Consider the following 24,864-nt stretch of genomic DNA (forward strand, 5'->3'; position numbering starts at 1 on the left):
AAAATTATTGGGAAACCATTCCAATAATTTTAACAGCTTTGAGTCCAGGGCACTTTACACATATTCTGTGTGTGTCTGGTTTCATGTGCATTGCACCTGCTCTAAGAAAAATGATTTTGCTTCTTTTTAGAGCTGAAACATGAGATCTATGTTTGGCGACTGACTGCACAGCGCATTAACCCAGCCAGCAGAGAGGAGACTGCAGTGAAATGCCTCTTGATGCAGAAGGTGCTGACTCTGGAGATGCTCCTGAGGAAGAAGCTGAGCACGTTCCACAGGTGAGCAGGGACCAGCCTGTCCCACCTCTCCTGCTCTGACCCTTGGTGGGGACAAGCTGTTTGTTGGACTGGCAGGGAGCTCCTGCTCGTCTCAGTCTACAGCCAGGAATGGTAGCGTGGCTTTGCTAACATCAGTAGCAATAGTTGTGTTTGCTTCAACCAGCCAAGGGCTCATATCTAGTAATTTTAGGCAGAGCTGAGAGCGAAGGCTTTCAGGAATCTTCACTGGGATGAGACCTATATTCTTAGTCATCACTTGATCGGATGAGCATATATGAAGAGCCACCCTTGGCCTCAGTAAAACACAAAGTATTTCAGGATAAAAGCTATGTGTAAGGCCTGGAAAATATATATCAATATGACCCAAATTTAAAGACCTAGAAATTTCAGGTATTTTTTGGTTGAAAAAGCTCACAAATATATCATTAGATTTTTCCTTGCAATAGTGGCTTCAGCATAGTAAAATGCTATCATTTCTTTTTTTACTGAAAAATTCAAGTGTTCTTCAGCGAACTGTTGAGTTTGACAAATGTCACCAGTGAATTGTTGTGTTTTAAAATTATTTCCTAATCAAACCTTCAGTGTGAACCTGAGTGCAGACATAACTAACTGTTTATGTTTAGAAAAGAAGTTTACATAAACAAGGACTAAGAAAAATGTTAACCTTGTTTTGTTTATGCTCTGGCAAAAGCAGTTGTTACCCTATGGAACTTGATGACTGAGAATAGCAGTGATAAATACTCTGAAAGTGAATTGACTAAAATGAAACTGAAATAATTAATTTTCATTAATAAACAGTATGAGCAAGGACATGTAAATATGATTTCTTAAACCACCTATTCCAGTAATAAGATGACTCTTGTTTACACAGTTTTTTGCTGGTACTGTGTGCTTTGAATGGAGTGACAGCATTAATACTTAAAGACAAAAAAGGCTGTTAAAATAGCCTCCTTTCAAAAATATTATAACAAATTATTAGACTTTATGACACTCTAAAGAAGATGTTTCTGAAGTATAAATAAAAATTGTATATTTAATCTTGAAAAATCAGGATTCCTCCAGCACAGTACATTTACAGCAATGTAAAAAATTCATTAGCATTAGCAACAGCGCTTCTGAACTGTAAACCCCAAGGCTTTTTGCTGGAGGGCTGACTATGCTGATAACACGGTGAAGTTATTCAGATCTTAAAAACTTCATTATAAAATGCAAATGTAAAATATATGTGTTCTGAGTTGTTGGTGTTAGCACACGACCCTTGTTTTATCGCAGCAGGGCACACATCAACTCCTGAAACTATTAAGGGAACAACATATTGCATATAGTCAGATCCTATACCAAGGTCCATACCCTGGAGGCTAGCTCCTTCCAGGCCTGTGGCACCCTTCATGAAAAAAAGGTTTTGGGTATTAGTGGAGCATGTTACAAAACTGGAGTCTTCATTGAACCCTCATGGGAATTTTGCTGCTGGCAGTAAGAAGGCCACGACTCCTTTGTGGTACGAGTTACTCCATATGGGGGAAAGTGTGATCTATTTGTGATGGGAGGGATTTATTCTAACACCCTTGGCAGAGCTCTAATTTCACTCTGGAAAAAAGCAGGTGTCATTTTCTTTCAGGCAAATTTCACAGGAAGATAAAAACTGGGAAACAAATATTCAGGAACTCCAGAAAAAAGTAAGTAGATGGCAGTTTTTCTCAGTATCCAGGTAAGCAGACCTATGCCTTTATACAGAGAGAGTGCTTTGAATCTAATGCAAATTTAATAACTCTATAGGAAAAAATATGGCAGGCAGGCTGGCTGGCTTCTCAGGGGGACAGGGTTACTGAACCACATTGTGAGGTTTTTTTAGGTTTTATACTTTTGTTCCTTAGAAAATATAATTTAAAGAATCAGTAAATGATTCAGCAGTGTTTCCTTAATTTTTTAATCCTTGGCCAGAAAGACTCAGGACGTGTCAATAGGTCATTTATAACTGTGATGTATGACAATAGAGTACACTCCTGCTGATGTACCAAATATCAGCTCTAATTTACCACACTGCCTGTGACATGCCTGCTTTATTGTTCAAGCAGGGATAAACCACTTGGATAAATCCTGTTCTCTTTGCTGTGCACACATTAAGGCTCCCTAAGTCTTTCTGCTGAGGCTGGGTCTGATGAGATGTAAACTCTGTAGTGGGATTAGTTTAACCTAAATTTGTCTAAATGTCACATTCCCTCTACCTCACTGGCATCACTAATGAATCCAGGCCTGTGTCTGGGAGCGCAAGTCCTTGACTGGGACATCACTGTCCTATGTGTCACACCAAAACAGAACAAAACCAACAGGACTTCTTACTAGGTTTTACACCTTTTCCAAGGCATTGCATAAAAGGCAAACTTTTTAAAGAACAGAGACTTACTTGTACTTTAGTAGAGCTTTAAACTATGTGAAACAACAGAGGGACTCGGGCTGGGAGAAGGTGATTCCCTGCCTTGGTGGCAAAAGTGAGATGAGAGCAGAGAAGCAGAATGACAATGGAAAGCGTGGGGTCTGAGGGCGAGAACATGAGGAGACTGGCACAGGGATGCAGGAGCTGGGCATGGGGGTGTAAAAGCTGCATAGAGATGATGGGCTTGGTATGTCTATGAGAGTTGTACAGGAGGCATGAAAGATCTGACCTCTAGGCCAGTTCATAGGTTTTCAAAGCATATGTGCAGAAAAGGGTGATTTTGTCCAGGGTCATGAAACCAGAGAGTGCCCGGAGTGCCCTCTGTAGTAGGAATTGCATTTCAACGCTACTTCTACTGAAATGAAGTTGTGATGGGGGTAGCTGAACACAGCTGAATGTATGCAGCAGGTGCTAACTACTCATGTCTCTTAGATCCCACTGGGCCACATATTCATGTTTTTTATAGGTATGCATGAATGCTTCAATTTAAATATTTCTGTCTTTTATGCTGAGGAGGTAATACACAATACAGGAACAGAAGTCTGTGCTTCACACATGCTTTTGTGAACTCTATGCATAAGAGATAGCTCCTTCTTTAATAGCTATTATTTTTTTTCTCCTTGTCCCTACAGCACAGAATAACAGACAAAATTCTTCTCATCAAATGCCTGACTGTGCTGGGATGTGTTATTCTTATGTTTTTTCTCAACTCGTTTGTTCCAGGCATCTACCTAGATCTTGGTAAGTTTCATAGTTTTGTTCTATCTAAGTAAAACAAACCACCTCCCTGAAAAAAAACAGTACTACTTTTCTGAGTCTGGATCTTTTCAGAAAGCCCTTTTCAGCATGTCTCTGGCCTCACGATTACACCAGGTTAATCAGAACAGCAGTTTCTCAGAACAGGTTTTCGAAAATGCAGTCATGTCTCAGTCACCCCAGGAGGAATAACAGAGAGTGCTCATGACTTCATTTTTCTGACTTCCCAATACGAACAAGCTGGCCAAACATTACAGAATGAGCAAATTTTACCTTGGCAACATTGCACTGTAGGTTTGAATGAATGACCAAGATGCATTATAGAGATCAGAAAATAATCACTCCATGGAAGAACAAAAAAATAGTCTGGCATTATTTCTTAAGTATAGATAACTCTTTGTATGACTTCCAGTCTCCATTACTTTATCACCAGAAGAAATAATTTCCCAAAATAAAATCAGGAAGACACTGTAGATGTGTGAAATGAAAATAGCTGTATGCATACTTTCTATATATAGACCCATATGTGCAGGTTTTTATACAGCTAGTCGTATACCTGTATGAAGACAGGGTCTGCATATCCTGAAAACAGAACCAAATTAAAGCTTACATTTAACTGAAGGACAATAATAAAACCTACCTGTGCGTTGCCCTGTGAAAAGTTAAAAATATTTTATTAGCTGCTGAGAACTTGAAAGTTATGGAATTTCAGATTTATGTTTTTTCATGCAATCTGAATTCCCCCACCATGTACATCCATCCCAGTGGCTGAAAAATGCAACAGTCTTGAAGAGGAATAACGCATAATCAATAAATCATTGATTGAATCATCATATACACAGATACTACACTGAAATCCATTTCTGTTATGCACAATATAGAGCTAGTTATAGCTGTACAATGGTGATCAAGTGGTAAACAAGACCTCCCATATCTGCTGCTCACACTTCTGGTGTATTGATTGGCTTATAAAGGTACCAGTTGCAGAGGGCTGTTCTCTCTGCTGGGACCTAGGGAAATACCAGTGTTGCGTATTGCCAGCACCAGTGGGAGGATATAGGCTACTATGTCTGGAGCAACGTGTTTTAATAGGTATAGCTTTGCTGCTAAACGCATTTGTTCCAGGGGCTGATCCCCAGCCCTCAGGCCTTATTGGTGCAGGATGGCTTGTGTCCACACTGCTCAGACCTTGCCCCTTCAGAGAAGACTGGCTGCATCTCCACAGCACAGCAATTGGCCCTGAGTTTCTTCTTGACATTGTATGTATGGGTTAGTTAATTTTCAGGTTCACAGTGAGGGCAGTTTTGTAGCCTAACAGAGCCGTGGTTTAAGACTGTGAGGCTGAGGGCCTATGTTGCATTATCTGGTACATGCGATGGAGTTTTAGTGCCTGAAGCCACCAGGGATAATGTTGGAGTAACTGTACAGAGCAGAGAGACCCAAACCTGATCCAGACTCACCCATGCTGCTGTTTGGGTGTGATCCCTGAAATGAATTGTCTCCAGAACTGCACCTGGGTTTATTTTTCTCTTAGATGAAACAAGCTGGGTCACTGCAAAAGAGTCTGGGAGCAAAGCAACACTTACACAAGGGGAACTCTGGGGGACCAGTACCTTGCTGTGGACTTGGGCTAAGCAGTTATCTAACAGTGTTGATATACGCAGAAAGACCTTATTGGCATCCAGCAGAAGTCCTGGTGCCCTGGAGCAGTATGAGGTTAGGAAAGGGGCTGCGTCAGCCAGGCTTTCTTCCCCATTTCAGCCAGTGCCACAGCTGCTGTGGCAGCTTCCCTGTTCCAGCGTATTTGCCATGGAAATGGGCGATTTCAGCCCATTAAGATTATTAGCTGTTAAGAAGTTGAAAGGTATACTGAGTATTATAACAGCAAAAGTGCTATATTACTAAGGTGTAGGAAGATGCAGAAATTGAAGACATCTGAAGGTATTTGAAGTTACGGTGGCTAAGACCATAAGGCAGGCATTCACATCAGCAATTTAAGAAATCCATTTTCACCCTTACTTTTTTGTCTCAGAAAAGTAGGCACCGAACCACGTAGAATTTCTTGAATTCATCCCAACACCTCTAAGTGTTTTTGAAAAGCCACAGACAGTAAAGACCACATAGTGCAGGTTGCATATGCTCCTGGTAAGATATTCTTTCAAAACTGCAAAGCAGTTGGAGTCAATACTAGAAGAAACTTAATAACTGATGATTGGTTTTTGTCCTAATTTGTCAGTAAAAGAAATGAAAACAAATGGTATGGTTGGCAGTGCAGTTTTCTATTATTCACTAGCTGATCTTCAACTGCAGCCTTGAAAGTAAATAGGGGCTGTATATGTTCTGTATAATTTCTCCCCGTTCTGTATTCATGGCAAACTTGTCAGATTAATGAATAAATGTTATTAAAACATACATGTAATTTCTATTAACAATTAATGGAACCTGCAAACTTCTACTGAGATCTCATTGGTGGCTCCTGAATTTCACTATCTTGATGATAGCTGTCACTTATTTATCATTACTGAAGTAGTGCCGCTGTGAGTCTCTACGGATTTTAGTCCTCCAGTGCATGGAAATGAATTTCCTAAAATACAGCATATCTTGTACTCTGGTGGTTTGGGTAAATTTGTTCAATATGTTTTTCTCATAAAAATGAAAGTAGATTGTAGTTCAGTGTTTAATTTTCTACCAGAATAATGTTTTATACAGAGGCTGAAGTGTTAGAAATCTAATAACTTTTAATTGCATTTGGTAGAGTGAATTAGAAAGATTATAGAATTCTTTATCAGTCCCCAGCCTTGATACAATTTTTCCATTATGAACTTGGAATCATTAATATAATTTGAAGGAACTGACATTTTAATTTAAATAATAAAATTTGCATACTTAGCTGCCTTTTAAAATGCAGAACACTTTCCTATTCATTTTTTTTTGTACCTGCTCATCAATTTATTTAGTCTAATTCTATGAAATATCTATGTTAATGAAAGATTAGTACTGAGAATTTAAATAAACAGATATGGTAAACTTTAAGACTTCTATAGTGCTTTCATTCAGTCCCATGGGATTTTATGTTATTGATAAAGTATTGATAATGCATCTGAGAAAAGATGAAAAAAGATGAAAGTAAAGCCCCTTTGAGGATTGTACCTGGCTCCTATTTTGACTTTAACTTTTAGGTAGGCATATCTAGAGCTTTGAACTATAGTAAGACCCCCCAAAAGAGACAAAAGACTTTAAAAGTAAAACAAAGCAAGAGTTTGTTTAAATTTAAACTAATTTTTTTTTTAATAGAGGATGTTCAAAGGGACTATGTCAGAAAGAATACACAAAATCAATTTATAACCTACTTATTTTTGCTTCTGTGGGGCAGGTCCTTCCTCTTTGGCTTGGTTTCAGTCAGTTAAATGAGTTGTTGAGCTGCTGTGAAGTCTGTGCAGCTCTCTCTAATATCCATGAAGAGGGACCCATCACCTCTGTGGCCCTGCTTTTGTCTGCCCCTCTCAGTGGTCTCTGCATGCAATGCAGGCACCCCGCTCCTTGTAGACCCTCTAGCTCTTGCTCTCTTCTACCTCCAGACACTTCTTTTCCAAGGGCCAGGCTGAGTAGTTAATGAGGCACAGGAAGGTCCTCTCCTCCTTTTAGAGGGTTGCAACAGACTCTGCTGCTCTCTTCTTCAAGAAACAAGATGCAAACCCAAGAGCAAACAAAAGAGCTATTGCCTGTTTCAGAGAAAAGATACTGTCTCTATTTTGGCTGTAGACTGCTGGAAGCTGGGAAGGTATGCCAGGAGAAATGCACGTTGTTGCCACTATTTTCCCTGTTGGAGACAGGACTCCTGCGTAGGTGGACCTTTGGTATTACCGTCTATGGCTGTTCTCATGTTCCTTTAATTAATTAATTATTTATGCAAGGGGACAGGGAGATTTTTGGACTCACTGAATTGTTCCATAATTTAGGACTGCTCTTTGCTCCAGTCCCAGCAGAAGACAGAGTTTCAAATCATAAACCTTGAGGGAGCTATCTTGGCTTTTTTTGCTTCTGCAGAGGGGTTACGTCTTCACACTATTGCCTGAGCCCATTCCAGTATTTTCGGTGCCATGGATATCTGTGATCCTTCAGACATCAATGTTTAAGCTAATTACCTTCAGCTGCCCTTAAAATAATCTCTGGAGGAGGTCAATAATCAGTGGAGGTGATCAACAGCTGTGATTCATCTGACCTACTTTAAATGTCTGATTCATGAAATGATTCACCTTACCCTATGTCACTTCACTTTTTATATGCCAGAAGGCATCTTCTCAAGCTATACCAAGTTTTAGTCATAGATACTTAAAAACAAAACCCAGAACAGCTAGATGGACATTTGGCTTGATAATTGATTATTTGGGAGTTTCACTTCTAACTAAAATCAGCTTTGGTATTATTAACCGAAGAAGGGTTAGCAAAAAAACCCAGACTTAGGAACTTTAAAAAAATTTATGGTTTTACTCTTTTAACTAACTAAAGTGATCACTATGACCTTTCTGGGTAGTAGGACAAGTTCTATAAGTCAGCACTCCATGTCACTTCTGTCAAACAATCATCCTAGGTCTAAATTTTCCCCCACGTCCTTTCTCTAAAGCTAAAATCCCTCAATATTTACAGACAAAGTTTATCTTGTTTGATGAGACTTCATTCATGTAGTTAAATCTAGTTTCTCTTGGAAAACTCTCTCTTGCTTTCTATATTCACTTTGGTTTAACTTCTGACTGTGAGCTTGGTCTGCAAATTCTGCTGCAGATACTTTTGAGGATCTGAAACTGTCTTTTTGTGATTTATTTTAACTGGTTGTATCTTGCATCATTGAAACATTTTAAAACTGTGACTGCAATAGTGGAAAAGTAGGGAAATAATTGTTTTCATTGAATTTAAATGGAGTTCTGTTTGTTTGGTAGGCCATGTTATGAAAAGCTCCTTTTTATTTTATTGCCAGAACATTAAAGGAGAAATGTGTTCAGTTGCTGTAGATACAAAAGACTCCTGTTGTATTGTCACTCCTTTGGATACCGGTTGTCATATTTTCTGACTCATTTCCATAACTTACAGAAAAATTGTTGAAATTCACATGAGAAATTAAATGCCTTAATTGGAAAGGGCTTCAGCAGAACACCCTCCCCCCCCCCCCCCCCCAAATTATGTCTACAGAGAATGTTATGCAAATTATAGCAAACATTTGGTCTTAACAAAAGAGAGAAGTGACACCTCAGATTTAGGGAAGTGGACTGGAGCTGAAGTTTCTCCCATATAATTTCTCTTGATTTTCATCCTGCTTTTGTTTAAGTGGACATGCACAATTTTCAGCTTACACTGTAATTTACATAGGTGAAGCAATAATTATAATAGAGTTGGAACTGAGTGGCACTTGTCTGGTAGCTTGCTTAGTGATGAAGAAAGGGCTGCACTGCCTTGGAGAGCTTCACAAACTTGCTTAAATTTGCTGTTGAATCACAGAATGTCGGAAGTCCCCTATCAATATTTACTTGGCTGAGAAACACTGAAGCTAGTTCTCATTACTGCAGCCTACTAACAACGAACTTCATCCATTATTTTTTCTGCAACATTTTCAGTAAGGAACTCACTGCAGCAGTGATTCTTCCCTAACAACTTTGAGACAGATCGGCAGGGTCAGTATGTGTAAGAGCTTGTGTGAGAGTTAGCAGTGCTGTAACAAACGACAGAAACCTTAAAGACCTTAAAAACCTTAGAGATCTTTGACTAAATTATTTAATGCTGTAAGCTAAAAAAGAACTAATATTGCACAAGTGAAATAAATGTAGTCTGTGTGGTTTTGTTCTGAACGTGCAGCCTAGGAAGCTGCCTAAGAACTCTAATAAGCTTTTTCCTCCAGCTTTTATCTGGGCCCTGGGACAGATGTACATGCATTTGAACTTGTGCTAAGAGGTTTCTTTAGAACGGTGAAAACGTTTTTAAACTTGAACCACTCCCCCAGAGCTCTGTGAGAAAGATCCTGCCTCTCAGTGTGCAGCAGAACTTTGCAGGTCCAAAAGGCTTATACATCATGGGGAAGAAGCACAGGGCTGAGAGAAGTGTGGACAGATCCCATTAGTCTGAAAGGGGAGTTAATGTTGAAGCATCCATAGGGCTCTTATTTTTACACTTTAAAATGTTATTCTGGAACTTTTTTCTCATCTGCTATCAGTGATAAATAGATTAAAGCATGTTATGCTACTATCCTGCATGATGGTGGAGTTGTATAAATCTGACACTGTTTACAAACAATAAAATTATATATGCAGAAACCAACAAACTTGACTCTAAAAATTTAAATGTTTGTACCCATAGTGAGGGAGAAAAAGAGAATGTGTTCATATTTTGGAAATGTTTGGTTTCAGGTTAATTTGTGCAATAGCTAAAATGAAAGCTTCTTTATAGAGCTACTCAATGTTACTGAGGAGTTATTTTATAAAATGTTTGAAAAACCAGATCAACTTAATAAGCTGGTGTATAATTGCTTAGTGTTTAAAAAAATAGAAAATGCTAGTGAGATAGACAGCTATTAAGCCATAAAAACTGGTGAATGACGTAGATTTAAGAAAGCATAGGCTTAATGTCAAAAGCCACACTGTTAAGTTTAGCACATTTTATATTTCACATCTTATATCACTATATCCTGGTAGCAAAAAGTGCACATTTGCTCTTTAATTTGTCACTAAATCTAACATTTAACTCCAGATTATCTAGAGTCTGTGACCATTAATCACTTTTAGCTGAGGAGATCTTGTAGGTATTGACTGCTAAGTAATGGCTCAAATGATACTGAATTATCAACTGTATTTAAAGGTGTCACAACCAATATTTTCTTTCCCTTGTCTTTTTTTTTCTCCTTGTATTTTTTTATTTTATTTTGTCACATTGTAAAGCTTTCCAACACAGCTTGATAAATTAAGGAACCAGATGCAAAGCCCGGGAAGCAGAATTTATGGACCTTTTCTATACAGCTAAAAATATCAGCTTGAATAATCTGTGGTTGCCTAGAAACTCCTTCAAACATTTCAGTAAACTAGATGGTTTTGGTCCCCAAAACATTTGGATTAGGGATGCCTTCTCTGTATACGATAGTAAGCTCCCACTTTCAAAGTATCAGTGGTGATATGCTTGTGATATTGTGGGCAAAAAGGGGGACATTCCTTGTACCTAGAGCTAAGAATTTTTTGTTGGTTTAATTAAAAGTTGTATCAGTGTAAGCAAAACACAACAAACAGTTATTTTTAGTTCTCTTATGATAATATTAACACAGTCCAAATTATCTAATTAATACAAAGCAAAACTCATTAATAATTTACAGTTAAAACTGTTGCAGAAAAAGCCCCAAGAAAACCCAGCAAACCCAAAATACTCCCAGTATCTCCCCCTTATATTCTGATGTTAGGGTCACCCTTTGATGGTCTGCAGGGTGCTAAGGTTCAGAGGTTTAGGGTGGGACAAGTCACAACAAAGTGTTGATATCTTCAGGTCTTTGCTGGCATGAGCGTGATAGGGGTGCCTTCCTCCTCTTTTACCAGGAGGTGAATAGTGTTGATGGTTTCTTCCTCCCTGTGCTTGGGTCCACTTGAACCCATTTTTTTACATTTTCTAAAGCTTTACACTTTGCTTTTTCAAATTTGGTCTTCAGATCTACATCATATCTGATTTTATCATACATGGTGTGTGGTATGTGTGTTACATACTTGTTTCTTTAGCTTATTGTTACACCTAAAATGGGTTTTGACTATCTCCTAAGTTTGCTCTATCATCTACAACTAATAACTGTTGAGTTACTGATAAACCTGGGGCCTTTAGTATCATCCTATGCATCCCTTTTTAGCTGCAATTACTCATTCTGTGTACTCTTGTCTGTGGCAGATTCTTTCTTCTCTTACTGTTTTCCATTAACGCTCCACCTACCTGAAGCTGTGACACTGCTTTCCATGACTAAAGTGGTTTCTTTGGTTCCTGACCTGATAATGGTAAACAGAGCAACAAATTGTAGCATCTGACAGTGTCCAGCTTAGTGTAGTAAGATGTAGTAAGATTAGAGGCATGGTTTTAGGCGCTCCTCTTTGAAAGTCCTCAGCCCTTTCTGGAGACCCTTCCAGGTCCTTGAAGTTGTGCTTGCAGGGGCTGATCTGCAGCCCTTTTCCCCAGGTGGTATCAGCTACAACTGTCAGTGATTTGTCCTCATTTAGTGCTCTTCACTTCCTTGCTCTTGGCTCATTCATCTGCTATTTTATCTGTTCTGGCATGCAATGGTGTTGGTTTAAGTTGTCTAGTACTTTTACATTGAGGTCAAGAAGAGAACTGCATGGGACTGACCTGCTAGCCTTTGAGTACGTACTATGGAGATTTGATTGCACTGTGAAGATGCGAATTGTTGTTTTAAAATGAGAATGGACATAACAGTATTTAAGAGACTTAGTACATCTCTGATTTATAGTGATGTTGAAAAAATTCCTGGTACAGTGTATATGAACATAAGTTAAAAATAAATTTGACAATTATTTTGTAATAATAAGAAAGTTGGAATGGAGCTAAATTGATGCAGCCAGCATTGACTCAGACTCAGAAAGTCTGGTCCAGATCTTAGCTATTCCTCCTTCTCAGCATAACACTTTGCTCCTGAAAATAAGAGAAATCTGCTTTCCATGATCCTCACAGTTTTAATTTCTTTTAGGATAGTTTTAAAAAAATTCTGCCCTTGAAATTGCACAGTCATCTTTACAAACATGTAATTAAGCATGGAAAATATCCTCTGTCCTTGCAGCTGTCCATACACTTGATGAGAAAAAACCAAGCACCAGTAACAGTTGTATCTGCTAGTGCAGCTTTTGTACTTTATTGCTTACTTGTAGAAAAGCTGACCTCTCCTCTATCTTGATATTTGCATCTTCTCAAATTCTTTTTGGTTCACAAGAGTTAATGAGGCTATGGCAATACAATGTGTTTGTTTGCAGTGACCTTTACTGAGATAACTCTGTAAATTTTTTAGACTTATGCATTGGTGAAATATACACAGCTATGCATCTGTCAGCACGTCTTCCGTGTAGATGCAGTGCCTAGCTATAGCAATCTCAAACCAGGGTGTTCTCTCTTGGATGCCATCCTATCTCATCTATGAAATTGCATTTGGAGAATTAACAAAGTTAGGTGTTGACACTGCAATACAACAGTGAATGTGATTTCTGCATTCTGACCTCATGGCATTACAGCTATGCAACACAGTCCGGCCCATCCTTTCCCAATGCACATGTGCTGATCTATGATTACAGAGCAGCTAGTCCTCTGCCTCCTTGTTTTATGCTACACTTCTGGTTTTTAATGCTGCAATTACTTTCTATCAGCATAGGTTTCTGTTTCTCTTGCCTTGCGTGGGGTTATAGTTTCCACCAACTTTTTGCATGTTCTTTTAATCCTCTTGCATTGTGCCAAGCATTTCCTGCTGCGGCGCAAGCTGTCCTGGACTGTCACCATCACAGTTCTGTCCCCAGGGAGTAGCCTTAAACTGTGGTGCTACAAATAGCACAGAACAACAGCAAATGATTTCTATGAAGCTATGCCTATGAAAAGAGACTGCTCAAAAGACCAGCAAGTTGCTTTGTAAGAGGGTAACTTCATAAAAAAAGAGTATTAAAGATAAAACAGTGCTTATCAGTTGGCATCAAGTATTACTTATAAACATTCAGCATGATTTCAGAATGTATATTTTCAGGGATGTCTGATAAAATAAAACAAAAAATTGCAAAACCTGAAATACAGGACATTTTCATTCACATTCAGTAGTCCTGATGAAACACATTCCATGAGTAGAGCAAGCACTACTGGAAATGTGTCTTTGATTTAACTTTTTCACCCCAATATTTCTATATGGTTGTATAAGAGTATAACTGAGTGTATGTTTTACATAACATTATAACTATACCATACTATATGAACGACTGGCATACATTCTTACGCTAAATTTTGAGGGGTTGTGGAGTTCATCAGACTTCTGATTAAGCTGTTGGAACACAGTGATGGACTTTACTTCCTCATATATGTTCAGTAACATGCTGTGTAAACAGTTGTTCAAAGGTAAGTGCCAAACATGTTTTAGGTGGTAAGCCTGTGATGGACATTGTGGGCTAAAAGGGTTTCTGCAGTTCACAAAAAGTTGCTGTGGCCGTTTTGACAAATAGGGAATTGCTAAGATCACGGGAAAAGAATATCATACTTTCCTCAGTGACAAATGTCTAAAAAATCAGTGTGTCCATCCCATTGTTTGCAGATAGGAGTATTATATTTTCCTCTGGCAGAAGCTGGTCTAGCTGATTTTTAAAAGCTCTACTTATTTCTCAACCACTGTAAATATGTGACCCTGAATATTGTGTAGCCTGAATATTCCTTGCTGCTATTACACCTCCTCCTTACTCCCTCTTGTCCTACCCACTACTGCTGCCACAAACAGGTTGCTCTCTGCCCTCTGGAACAGCCTGGTACATACCTGAAGACTTGCCAGGATCCCTTTAATCTTCTTATTTTTGAAGAATCCAGGATATTTAGCTCAATTTTTTCCTCAGTAGTGAACGTTTCAGACTGTTGATTGTGCTTACTTCTCTGCCTTTGGTTGCCTAATGGGTACACATCTTAATTAAAGTGTATCTTCTCAGGGTTTACCAGGCATTAGGAGAGCAAAGGTTGCTTGACAGGATTTACCATTTATAGTCCTGGTTCTGTATTTCAGTTGGCCATTAGGTTCAGTTGTGATCCACTGTATTTCTTAAGTTTTTTCTGCAGAACTGTTAGGCATACAGTTGCTTCTCACCCTGGATTTGTACAGTTTTAACTCTTCCTACCTAAATGTAGTACCCTGTGCCTGTCTTGAGCAGCACACTGTTTGCTGGCCCAGGCCAGCATTGAGATCATGCAATGTTATCCTGGCTTTGGTTTTCAGTGCAAATGTCTCAAGTGCCATTTCAGTTTCCACTAAAGTGAAATTTCTGTGTACCGTCAGTATTCATAAATACATTATTTCAAATTCTGTGCACATAAAGTGAACATACAGTGTCCACATGTTCACATTGTTAGGAGGAAGCTTATTATGCATTTCAGCTCGTAGTAGGTGAGACAAAATTACTTTTACTAAGGAATACAAATTTTTCTTAATGAGTATTTGAAAGGCCTACAGATTACACAGTACTTTTTTCTTTCATTTCTTTATCTTTCACCTACCTTCCTCCCACATATTCTAGACTTCTATTTGCTTCTATTAGATTGTTTTCTATTTTCAAGTTCTTCTGCTTGATTATTTCAAAATAAGGGGTTTTTTGAGTAGGATTGCAATTGTATTCTGCTCATCATGAGCTATTTATTGTTCCAAAGGTGGTTTTTCCTACTGGGTAAAGTGTATGAGAAAAGCAAAGCACTCAAGCTATTTCTACTGTACTTTTTTTCTGGTCCCAAGCAGAAGGCATGGGAATCTTTTCTATGAAGAATGCATTACAAATCTGCAAGGTGCATTTTATAATAAAATTTCATGTTATTTTTCCTAAAATAAACAGAAACTGTCACCATTTTCAACAGGTACCATATCAGTGCAGAAATGGAATTTAGATTCAGTTTCTCTCCATGTTTTATTTCCAGAATATCAATTGTTGTGAAACAGAGGCACTAAAAGGCAGTAAAAGAAGTGGTCTGTGGAGCTATAAATGGGCTTTGCTTTCCCTATAGTAATGAGAAGTTATTTTCTGAAATTATTTCTCTTCCTTCTGGCTTTCTTTTGTGGCTCAGTAAGCTAGAAAATAAATGAGCAGAGAAGCCAGTCTTTAATGTATCCTAGTACTTTCAATTCTTCAAAAAGGAAGGAGTGCTTCAAATTGAATCCAGGGCAAATGCAAAGCTACCCAAATGTATAAAACACTGATATTGTATGTTCACTGTCATGAATGTACTTAGAAGGGCCTTGGAAAAGACTTAGAAAACCTGCCTGCTTAGAAAGGCAGGCTGCCAATAACTTTGTAGTTACCTTTGACAAGAAATTCAGCAGAGACCGGTTCATTAAGCAGTTACGGCATACGCTAACTACTGTGGCCTTCAGGCTTCAGAGGAAGAGTTTACTTTTGTCCAGCTGCGGGGTGCTTGACGTCAAACCATGGTACTAAAGGGCATCATAAACAGAGATCTTGCACAAAGTCCCCCAAATTCCTCCAGAGACTTCCTCCTTCATCTCCTTTTCTCTGCACTCCCTCTGAGAGATGGGTAACTCTTACCTCCTCCTTGCAGGCATAGCAAGGAAAGCAAATACACTCTGAACAGGCCATGTGTGTAGACTGAAATAAGCTCTGTGCAGCCAGAATGGGCAGCTGACGTGTTTGAGCCTCTGGAGAGCTGTACTTGCTGGAGCACTGCAGGAGGACACCTCCCTGGCCCATCCATGTTCCCAGGGAACAATATTGTAAGGCAGGGCACTGTTGTCTCATGCAAAGCTGCATGCATGGAGCTAATGCGTGCTGGTAACACTTGTGGTGCTAGAAAACGCCTGGCTTTTGCACCTTTTGTGCAATCCAATTATATTTCATTAGCTTTAGGCAATAATTGTTATCTCCATACAGCATATTCAAGTTAATTCAATTTTGTAGGAGGCAGGGGGGTAAAAATAATGCCAAGATATTATCACAGATTGTTCCAGAACTATTGAGAAATTGCTATTCTTTAATTCTTCACTTTGTTGTACTTACATTTTTGTCACCTACGTTTTGTATGTAATGTTGTCACTTACATTTGTACAAAATAGCAGTAAAATTCTGCTACTAAGCTCCTGATCTGCACACGTATAATTCCCCTTGCAATATTCCTCTAACAGGAATTGCCATCATCTTTATTTATTTAAGGCAGAGTTGGGCCCACTGTTCTTTACTAGAATTCAGAGAACAGCCAAGGTGACAGCCAAGAAAAAAATTAGGCAGTGCATTCCCATAACCCCTTGCGCTGTGTTCAGAGCAAATAACAATTTAATTTGCATAGACAGATTCGCTTTGTTTCTGGAAAGATAGCAAATCAACTGTGATAGCAAAAAGGTGTGGTGGACAGGAACTGACAGTTCTCTCCTCACTTTCTTTTGCTACTTTGGGAACTCTGGGAGCAATCCTGTCCCTGTGGTTTGTAACTGTTTTTGCAAAGTCTGTACACATACCCAGACTCTGGTACACACACAAAAAATTTGTACGTTGTCAGTTTATGCCAGAATCCAGCATTCATCCTGAGCAGTACAGAGTATTACCACTCATAGACCAGTCCTGGAGTCTCTTTCCAGTGGGTGGTAAAATGCCATTCTTCACAAGAAAGTTTGGGACCGGCTATTCCCACCCTGCTGTCTTTTGTGGCTGTTTTTGCTCTCCTCCTCCCTTGCAGTATGATGCTCATGCATGATCTATTTTTGACCATGCACTCTGATTAGATCATTGTGACCGAAGCAGGGAACAGACTTGCTCAATTTGCAGCATGGCAGCATTTCTGTCTTTGGAGGTGAGCAGAGCTGGCTGTGAGACATGGGTTTTGGATCCTGTGAGGCACTTGGATCAGATTTTACTCAAAATCTGTATTGGGAACAATGTAGGAGCTGAAGCTACAAAATTTGGGATACAAAATTCCTTCATTTTTCAGCTCTCTGCTTAGCTTTGGCTTTTTTCCCACCTATATGGTGGTATTTCTGCTGACAAGCCATTAAATTTCCTAGTCCTTCATACATGCTCCCTTACAAGGATTTCCCTGCATCTCCCTGTAAATTAGGTTTGCACCAGGCTAAATAAAAACTTATTGTGAGTGCCACTTATCAAGGAAACAGCAAGACTAGAGTGATCAGCCTTGTGGAAGCTTTTCAAGGAGGGTCATGGAGAGAGCTCGGGAAGGCAGAAGTTGTTTGTAGTGCTGGAAAATGTGGTTTCAGCCAAGCAGAGAGGACAGAAGCTAAGTCAATGGCATCAAGAGTAAAGCTGAACTGGGGAGATTGCGGCACTTGGAGATGCTTGAGAGGACAGAAACAGGTCATCGGCTGAAGAGTTGGTGTCACTGAAAGCATTTTGGTTTTGGAGCCAGACAATGTAAGCAGTATGATTTCACTGCTGTGTACATACTGCAGCAGAAAATAAACCCACCTCAAAGCATGAAAGCCAGAGCTAGTGCCAAGCTAGCTCATTTAGCTCTCCTTACTAAACAGACCAGCCAGAGTAACTCCTGAGCTGCTGGTTTTGGCTTTCGGGCACGTCTGGTTGCCTGTACTGAGCTGCAATATTTTCAGCAGATGTTCCTTAGCAATCACAGTTAACCTGAAATTCTCATTTAAAGAGTGCAGTATGTCACTGAAAGGTCCTAAATTGTACTTGAGAAAGCAAAATGCATTCTTTGATTAGGGAGTACTTATGTGACACTGTATAGGATTTTTTAGAGAAAATAGTTAATATTTACAGCTTCATAAACAGTAAGAACCTTTGGTGTCTTTTTTTCTTTTATATTTAAATAGGATTTAAATGGAATATAGCTTAATTTTAAACTGTTGGACGTTTTTGGATCTCTTTCTTCTTTGAACTTAATAGAAAAACACTTATGCATAAGCTGTAAATTGAATGGTCTAAAATTTTATGAATCAGTCTTCTATCTCTGAATTTTCTTACAACTGTTGAAGCCTTTTGGAGAGGACTCACTTTATTCATCTATCTACTTTGCAGCAGGGGCCTATTGTCCCTAAGTAACATTTGGTATTCGATTATAAGTTTGTGACTTAAAGCTGTTTGCCAGCAAAGATTGTTATTCTTCTTTCTTCCTCACTTTTTCTGCAATTCTGTGAATCCATCACTTTCTGACTGTGAATATATGAAATAGTCAAAACAAAGAGAGAAATAACTTGAAGAGGTGGAAGGCTTTATTTCCATGCCATTAAAAGAACCTTAAATTATGTATCTTTTTTTTTTAGTATTAAATAAAAAGTCATCTGCTATTTAGGAAAAAAATAGAGAAGACAGAAAGAGGATCATCATTCTGAGGAAAGAACCACCCAAACCCCTTTTGTTTCACCTCTGAAATCCCATTCTATTGTTTAAGATAAATGTGCCAGAGGAATTGAAGAGCTCCAGAAAACATTTCAAATGTGTAGAGAGAAAGTGAGCCTTGCTCGGACAGGAGATTTGCTGATTAGTTTCTCTGGCTGATTGTGCATTTAATTTGCATTTTCTCTCAATCAGTTACCTAAATATGTGCCTTAAAACACTTCAGGATGTATAAAGGGATCCTGTCTGGAGACATCCCGGTTTGCTATTTAAAGTCACTCCCTCTTCTGTTTTAAGAGATTTTCTTTTCCTCTGTTTATCTTCTAGAGCAGGTAGACAGTGGGTCTTCAAGGCCCTGGGGCTGCAGCCAGCCTTTCAGGAGCTCCAGAATCCTCCAGTCTACCTCCTAAACACCTAGAGGTTTCTCTGTGATTAAAACCCATTTATTATTGGGGGTAACCCAAATGTGCCTAATTTGCTTTTTTCTCTTTTCTAATTTATTTTAATTTGAAAGCAGACACCATTCATCCTGCAGTACCTGTGACCTTTCCCTGCTACAGAGTCAGAGCAAAAGTGTGGCAAAAAGTTTTGAAAATTGCGATACGGTAACTTTTACATTGGTAGCACTTAACAAGTCTGTGAAGTGTTGTTCTGTCTTTTTCTCATGCAGGCTGGATTGCCATATTGGGAGCCATTTGGCTGCTGGTGCTAGCAGACATCCATGATTTTGAGATGATTTTGAACAGAGTTGAGTGGGCAACCCTTCTTTTCTTTGCAGCGTTGTTTGTTCTCATGGAGGTAAGATACTCTGATTTCTAAAGCCTGAAGAGTTACAACTGATTTAAAATGTGAATTATGTTCCTGGGCAGAGGCCTCCTGCAGATTCAATCCCACTGGAATATTGTAGATTGAGTGTAGTCACGGTAGTACAGAGAGAAATTGCAGAGTGGCAGAAGTAGGCTGGATCTCTGGTATCTAATTTTTCGCTGTAAGCTTTGTCTCACTCTCTCTCCTTCTGCTGCATTTGCTGAATATATCTGACACAATCATTTTCATATAAGTGGAATTTTAGTTTCCGGGTTTGTTGGCGGTCTATGTGTGCAGATAGCTTATATGTATTTATGTATTCGTTTTGCAATTATTTAGACCAGTGATAGGAAAAATAAAAGGACAAGAATAAACCAGAGTTGAAGAATGTTCCTAATTCTGTCTGCTACATGCTGGCTACTAAACGGCCTAAGAGATTTCATGAGAGTATGGTTTGAAAGGATAATATCACTGAATTTCAGTTTGCAATTGTAATTTAAACAGATATTCAGTACTTGAAATGCTTGGATATCTTGCTGTGTAGTTTCTTTCTGTTTGTCTGCTTGACTATTGGAAACAGTCCACCCATGTTTGTATCCTATTTTATTTACTGTTTGATGCTTTCATGTAGCCTGAGAGGATTTATTTTTACCCCAAATGTTTGGATATTTCTTTGTATGCATACTCACATTTACTTGTTAATTAGTCTTCTAGAATGCTTGGTATTTTTCAGTTGTTATTTATTGGGTTTAGGTGATGTAATAATGTTGTAGAAACATGACTGACAAAACCCAAGTGACCATTGGCACTGCCATGGCTAGTGAATAGTCTGAGTGAGCAGCCTGGGAAAAGCCTGTAATAACAAATTTGCTTGCACAGCCTCCTTCCATCCTTCCCCTCCTCCTGCCAGTAATTGCAAAGAGCCCAAGAATTTGTAAATTAGGATCTATTAAAAAAAAAAAATTCCCAACAGTAACAGGGACAAAATTTGAAGCAAATACAAACAGCAAATAATTCAACTATCTCTTTAATGCCAAACGGGAAGTCAAAATCTGGTAACCTCCGAGAAGATGAATGGAAACTCTGATTATCATTAGGAGGCTTGTTTGCAAGCTACTAGGTCTAAAATTCATCAGGAAATGTTGATTTATTGTATAGCCATTAGTACAGGCAATTTTTAGTTCTCTATGTTATCAGGCTCTATATATCCTTGCATTTTTTAGCTCTTATAGGGAACCTATATTGAAGCCATGTTTATTTTGTCTGCTGCTGCTGCAACAGTTTATTAGTTGCATTCCCTGATGTATTTATTGGTTTAGCTTGGAGTGAATGGTTTTGATTTGAGTGCTGTGTGATGGCACAATTACATAGTAAAACACACAGGAAATTATTTGCCATTTACTACCAGACTTTGGATACGACTGTTGTAATTTACTGAACTTCATTTTTATGGTTTCTCAGGTCACCAGTGAATAGTTTGCTAATGAAAAAATATTTTCCCTGGCTCTATAGAACAGCAGCAGTTTAAGGTCATGAAAGAAACTTGTACACATAATCAAGAAAAAAATGGGAGAGGTTAAATTCTTCCCCATAAATGAATGAGAAAAATGTTCTAAGTATCATCACTGCTAATTTTGATCTGAATCTATGGCCCTTTGGATTAGCAGGAGATGACAGTCTTTGCCAAGGCATTTTTCTTTCCTTTAGGTTAACAACGTCAAGAAGAAACAAGTCAAAACAGAGATATGCATTGAAGAAGAAATCTTTCCACGATCTAGGCATTCAGCAGTTGTCAGCTCATATTCTTCACCCTTGGTGATCCTTCACCTTGGATGGTTCCCATTCTGAAGTTATTTCCTGTTGCTATAAATGTTCCCTTTCGTATTACAAGGAACATTTAAAAATCTGTGTGGGACTTAAGCTGCAAGTCATTTTGGAAAATGTGATTTGAGTTCAAGGGCCACAGGGGAACTCTTGGAGGTTCTGCCTTTGGGTGCTCATCTGTCCAGTCTGGTAGATATTTTGCAATGAAAAAATTGGAAACCCTCTGGAGCTCTCTTGTTTTCTATTGTGTCCTTCGGGTAATTCATCTCTACAATGGTCTTTTTAGTTCTTGTTTGCAAGTGGCTGTTACAGGCTATAAAATCTTTCTGTTTCTTCTGTCTCCGTGATATAAGTTCCTATGCATCTCAGAGATACAGTACTTTGCTCACTTTTATAGTCAAAATTGACATTTTACCTTAATCCCTTCAGGCAGAGTTTATCTGCAACAATCATCATGACATACTGTCCATAAGAGGGTTTAATGCAAATTTTTGTGCATAAATTAAACTTTGATTTAAAAGGGCACATGATTTTTTTCTGCAGTAAAACTCTATTTTGAGCTGTCAGACAGGAACTAGTATGCTTGAAGACACCAATTAGTGTAGTAATACTTATTCCTCTTAGAAGACACAGGAAGATCCAGGAGACACTCTGTGCAGTTAACACCCAGGGGAGGCCAGTAGTAGGGTGCTACTTGCTGACTTTCACTTAGGTGCTTGCAGGCAATTGGCCTGGATATCGTAGAGACATCCTAAAGTTGATTATGTGATTAGTACTGTCATCATCTCTAACGTGATGGGCTACCTGCAGACTGACTGTTGTGCAGGAGGGATGTGTGCATCCTTCATTCCCTTCCCCCTCTCCTGAATATTTCTTCTGTAGTACCATGTCTGGATTCCAGAACAAATTTCAAGTTGTGATGGGTTGACCCTGGCTGGATGCCAGGTGCCCACCAAAGCTGTTCTATCACTTCCCCCTCCTCAGCTGGACAGGGGAGAGAAAAAATATAACAAAAAGCTTGCGGGTCGAGATAAGGACAGGAGAGATCATTCACCAATTACTGTCACGGGCAAAACAGACTCAGTTTGGGGAAAATTAACTCAATTTATTACAAATCTACCGGAGTAAGGTAATGAGAAATAAAACCAAATCTCAGAACACCTTCCCTCCACCCCTCCCTGCTTCCCGGGCACAACTTCACTCACGGATTTCTCTACCAACCCCCCCAGAGGCACAGGGGGACGGGGATGGGGTTTACAGTCATCACATGTTATTTTCTGCCGCTTCACCTCCTCAGGGGGAGGGATCATCACACTCTTCCCCTGCTCCAGCGTGGGGTCCCACCCACGGGAGCCAGTCCTCCACGAACTTCTCCAATGTGGGTCCTTCCCACGGGCTGCAGTTCTTCACAAACTGCTCCAGTGTGGGTCCCTTCCACGGGCTGCAGTCCTTGAGGAGCACACTGCTCCAGCGTGGGTCCCCCACGGGGTCACAAGTCCTGCCAGAAAACCTGCTCCAGCGTGGGCTCCTCTCTCCATGGGGCCACAGGTCCTGCCAGGAGCCTGCTCCAGTGCGGGGTTCCCACGGGGTCGCAGCCTCCTTCAGGAACCCACCTGCTCTGGCGTGGGGTCCTCCACGGGCTGCAGGTGGAGATCTGCTCCCCCATGGACCTCCCTGGGCTGCAGGGACACAGCCTGCCTCACCATGGTCTTCCCCATGGGCTGCAGGGGAATCTCTGCTCCGGTGCCTGGAGCATCTCCTCCCCCTCCTTCTGCACTGACCTTGGTGTCTGCAGGGCTGTTTCTCTTACATGTTCTCACTCCTCTCTCCGGTGGCTGTTTCCGTCTGTCCCAGCTTTTTTTTTTCCTTCTTAAAAATGTTATCACAGAGGCGTTAACACTATCGCTGATCGGCTCCGCCTTGGCCGGCGGTGGGTCCGTCTTAGAGCCGGCTGGTATAGGCTCCCTCTCGAACACAGGGGAAGCTTCCAGCAGCTTCTTACAGAAGCCACCCCTGTAACCTTCCCCCCACCCGCTACCAAAACCTTGCCACACAAAACCAATATACAAGTGTTACTGAAAAGTCATATATTCTGTTAATAGATAATTAAGTAATAAGGCAGCAATGTTAACTAAATGTAATTCTGGGCTTTAATTGCTGACAACTATGTGTTAAAAAGTTTATTTTGAAACGTGAACAAAAAGCAATTGCAGAAAAAGTATTACTGTTCATTAAGAATATTGCTTTTACATACATGTAAAAAGTCACTGTCATAACCTTTGAGTTGATAAAGCAACACAGATAGCTTAGAATGAAAATGGTATCTTAAGTTTACCAGCAAGAATTCATTTCTTAGGAAACTTTCTCCTGGGAAGTTAAAGTAATGAAAAAATGTCCTTTTTTTTAATGTTAAGGGGTATGCGTATGTATTTAAAAATCTTATAACTTGTTTTCTGCGTGCTGCATCTTTAAATGTGCAGTGCATTGTTAAAAGAAAGTATAATTTCTGGGCCAAATTTAATATGTGGTCATATCCAAATGACCAGCTGCCACCTGAATGAGCTGCAGGTACAGGAATTGGCAGTCTGAATGACAGCCCTTTTGTCACTCTGAGATTACTGTGTCTTAACCCACACCACTCGGTGCCTGTTAGGATATTTGTCCATCTCTGTCATGGAATTTGACAGCTTGGGAGTTGAATGGCTTTTTTTCCGCTGATGTCTCTGAAGGACTCTGAGTGCCACATGTGCAGGTTATACGGAGTTATGTTGTGTGAATACTGACTTTTGCGGCTCTGTGTGGGAATGGAGTCAGTAAGTGAGGCATTGCAGCTGACTGATTCTTTGTCATGGAAGAAAAAAAATGAAAGCAAGCCAACCAGCTTGGTCCAGGCTGAGCCAAAAAAGCTGTAATTTTTCTCCCCTGAGAAACTGAAAAGTCATAAAATAGATATACCTTATTCAACCTCAAAATAGTACTTCATTCTGGACACCTGTAAGAAAAGAAAACAAAACCAAAGTGAATTAAAGGCTAGCTCTCATGATTTAAAATCACCCTTTTACCCTGTGGTTTGAGGGAACAGGTCATTCTCCTGGGGTGTGAGGACTCAGCTTGTATTCTCCTGTCTGCCCAAGCAGAGATCAGAGCCATCACCACTAGGCTGGAGTCTTCCTATGTCTTTTCATCCATGGTAATAACCGTGGTTGTATGGGATGCTGTCTAAATATCCTGTACAAATGGGAATGGCTCTCACAGGGAGGACAGAGCACTCTGGTCCAGGCTGTCCCCAGGTCCACCGCTTACAGGGCTCGCCTCCTTGGTTCGGGTGCCTGACTTGGGCATGAAAGAGTTGGTTTTCCTGCCTTTCAGGTGCCGCTGCCTCTGTGCCAGTTTCCATTCACCCAAGATCTCTGGCCTGGTTTTAGCAGATGGGTACTGTTGGTTTTTTATGGGTCTGAGAAAGATGTTTAACAGAAACATGTATTTTGTTTTCCTATTTCTTCATCTGAGACTGAGCACAAGAAGCCTGATTTCATCTGACCTTTTAAACATATGATATACTTCTGTCTGTATTCTGGTTTTGGAGAAGTTTGTTTAAAATCAGTTGTGTTCAGGTGTTCAGAAAACATGTATCCACTGAAGAATGTAATCTTTAAATTTCAGCCATTCTCTGATTCCTGTGCCCCCCAATCTTAAGTAATCCTACCAG

General features: G+C 39.7%; 1 protein-coding gene across 4 annotated transcripts in view; it reads left to right on the forward strand.

Annotated features, from left to right (window-relative positions):
* OCA2 (OCA2 melanosomal transmembrane protein) overlaps window positions 1-24,864 on the forward strand; it is a 219,637-nt gene that overhangs the window by 121,862 nt on the left and 72,911 nt on the right. For all 4 annotated transcript variants that reach the window (XM_069769977.1, XM_069769978.1, XM_069769980.1 and 1 more), the window contains 4 exons: window positions 131-278; window positions 1,897-1,954; window positions 3,345-3,453; window positions 19,195-19,322. In XM_069769977.1, the coding sequence (XP_069626078.1) occupies window positions 131-278; window positions 1,897-1,954; window positions 3,345-3,453; window positions 19,195-19,322 (443 nt within the window). The remainder of the gene's footprint in view (window positions 1-130; window positions 279-1,896; window positions 1,955-3,344; window positions 3,454-19,194; window positions 19,323-24,864) is intronic.

The sequence above is a fragment of the Haliaeetus albicilla genome, chromosome 25 (assembly GCF_947461875.1).
Source record: "Haliaeetus albicilla chromosome 25, bHalAlb1.1, whole genome shotgun sequence".
Classification (NCBI taxonomy): domain Eukaryota; kingdom Metazoa; phylum Chordata; class Aves; order Accipitriformes; family Accipitridae; genus Haliaeetus; species Haliaeetus albicilla.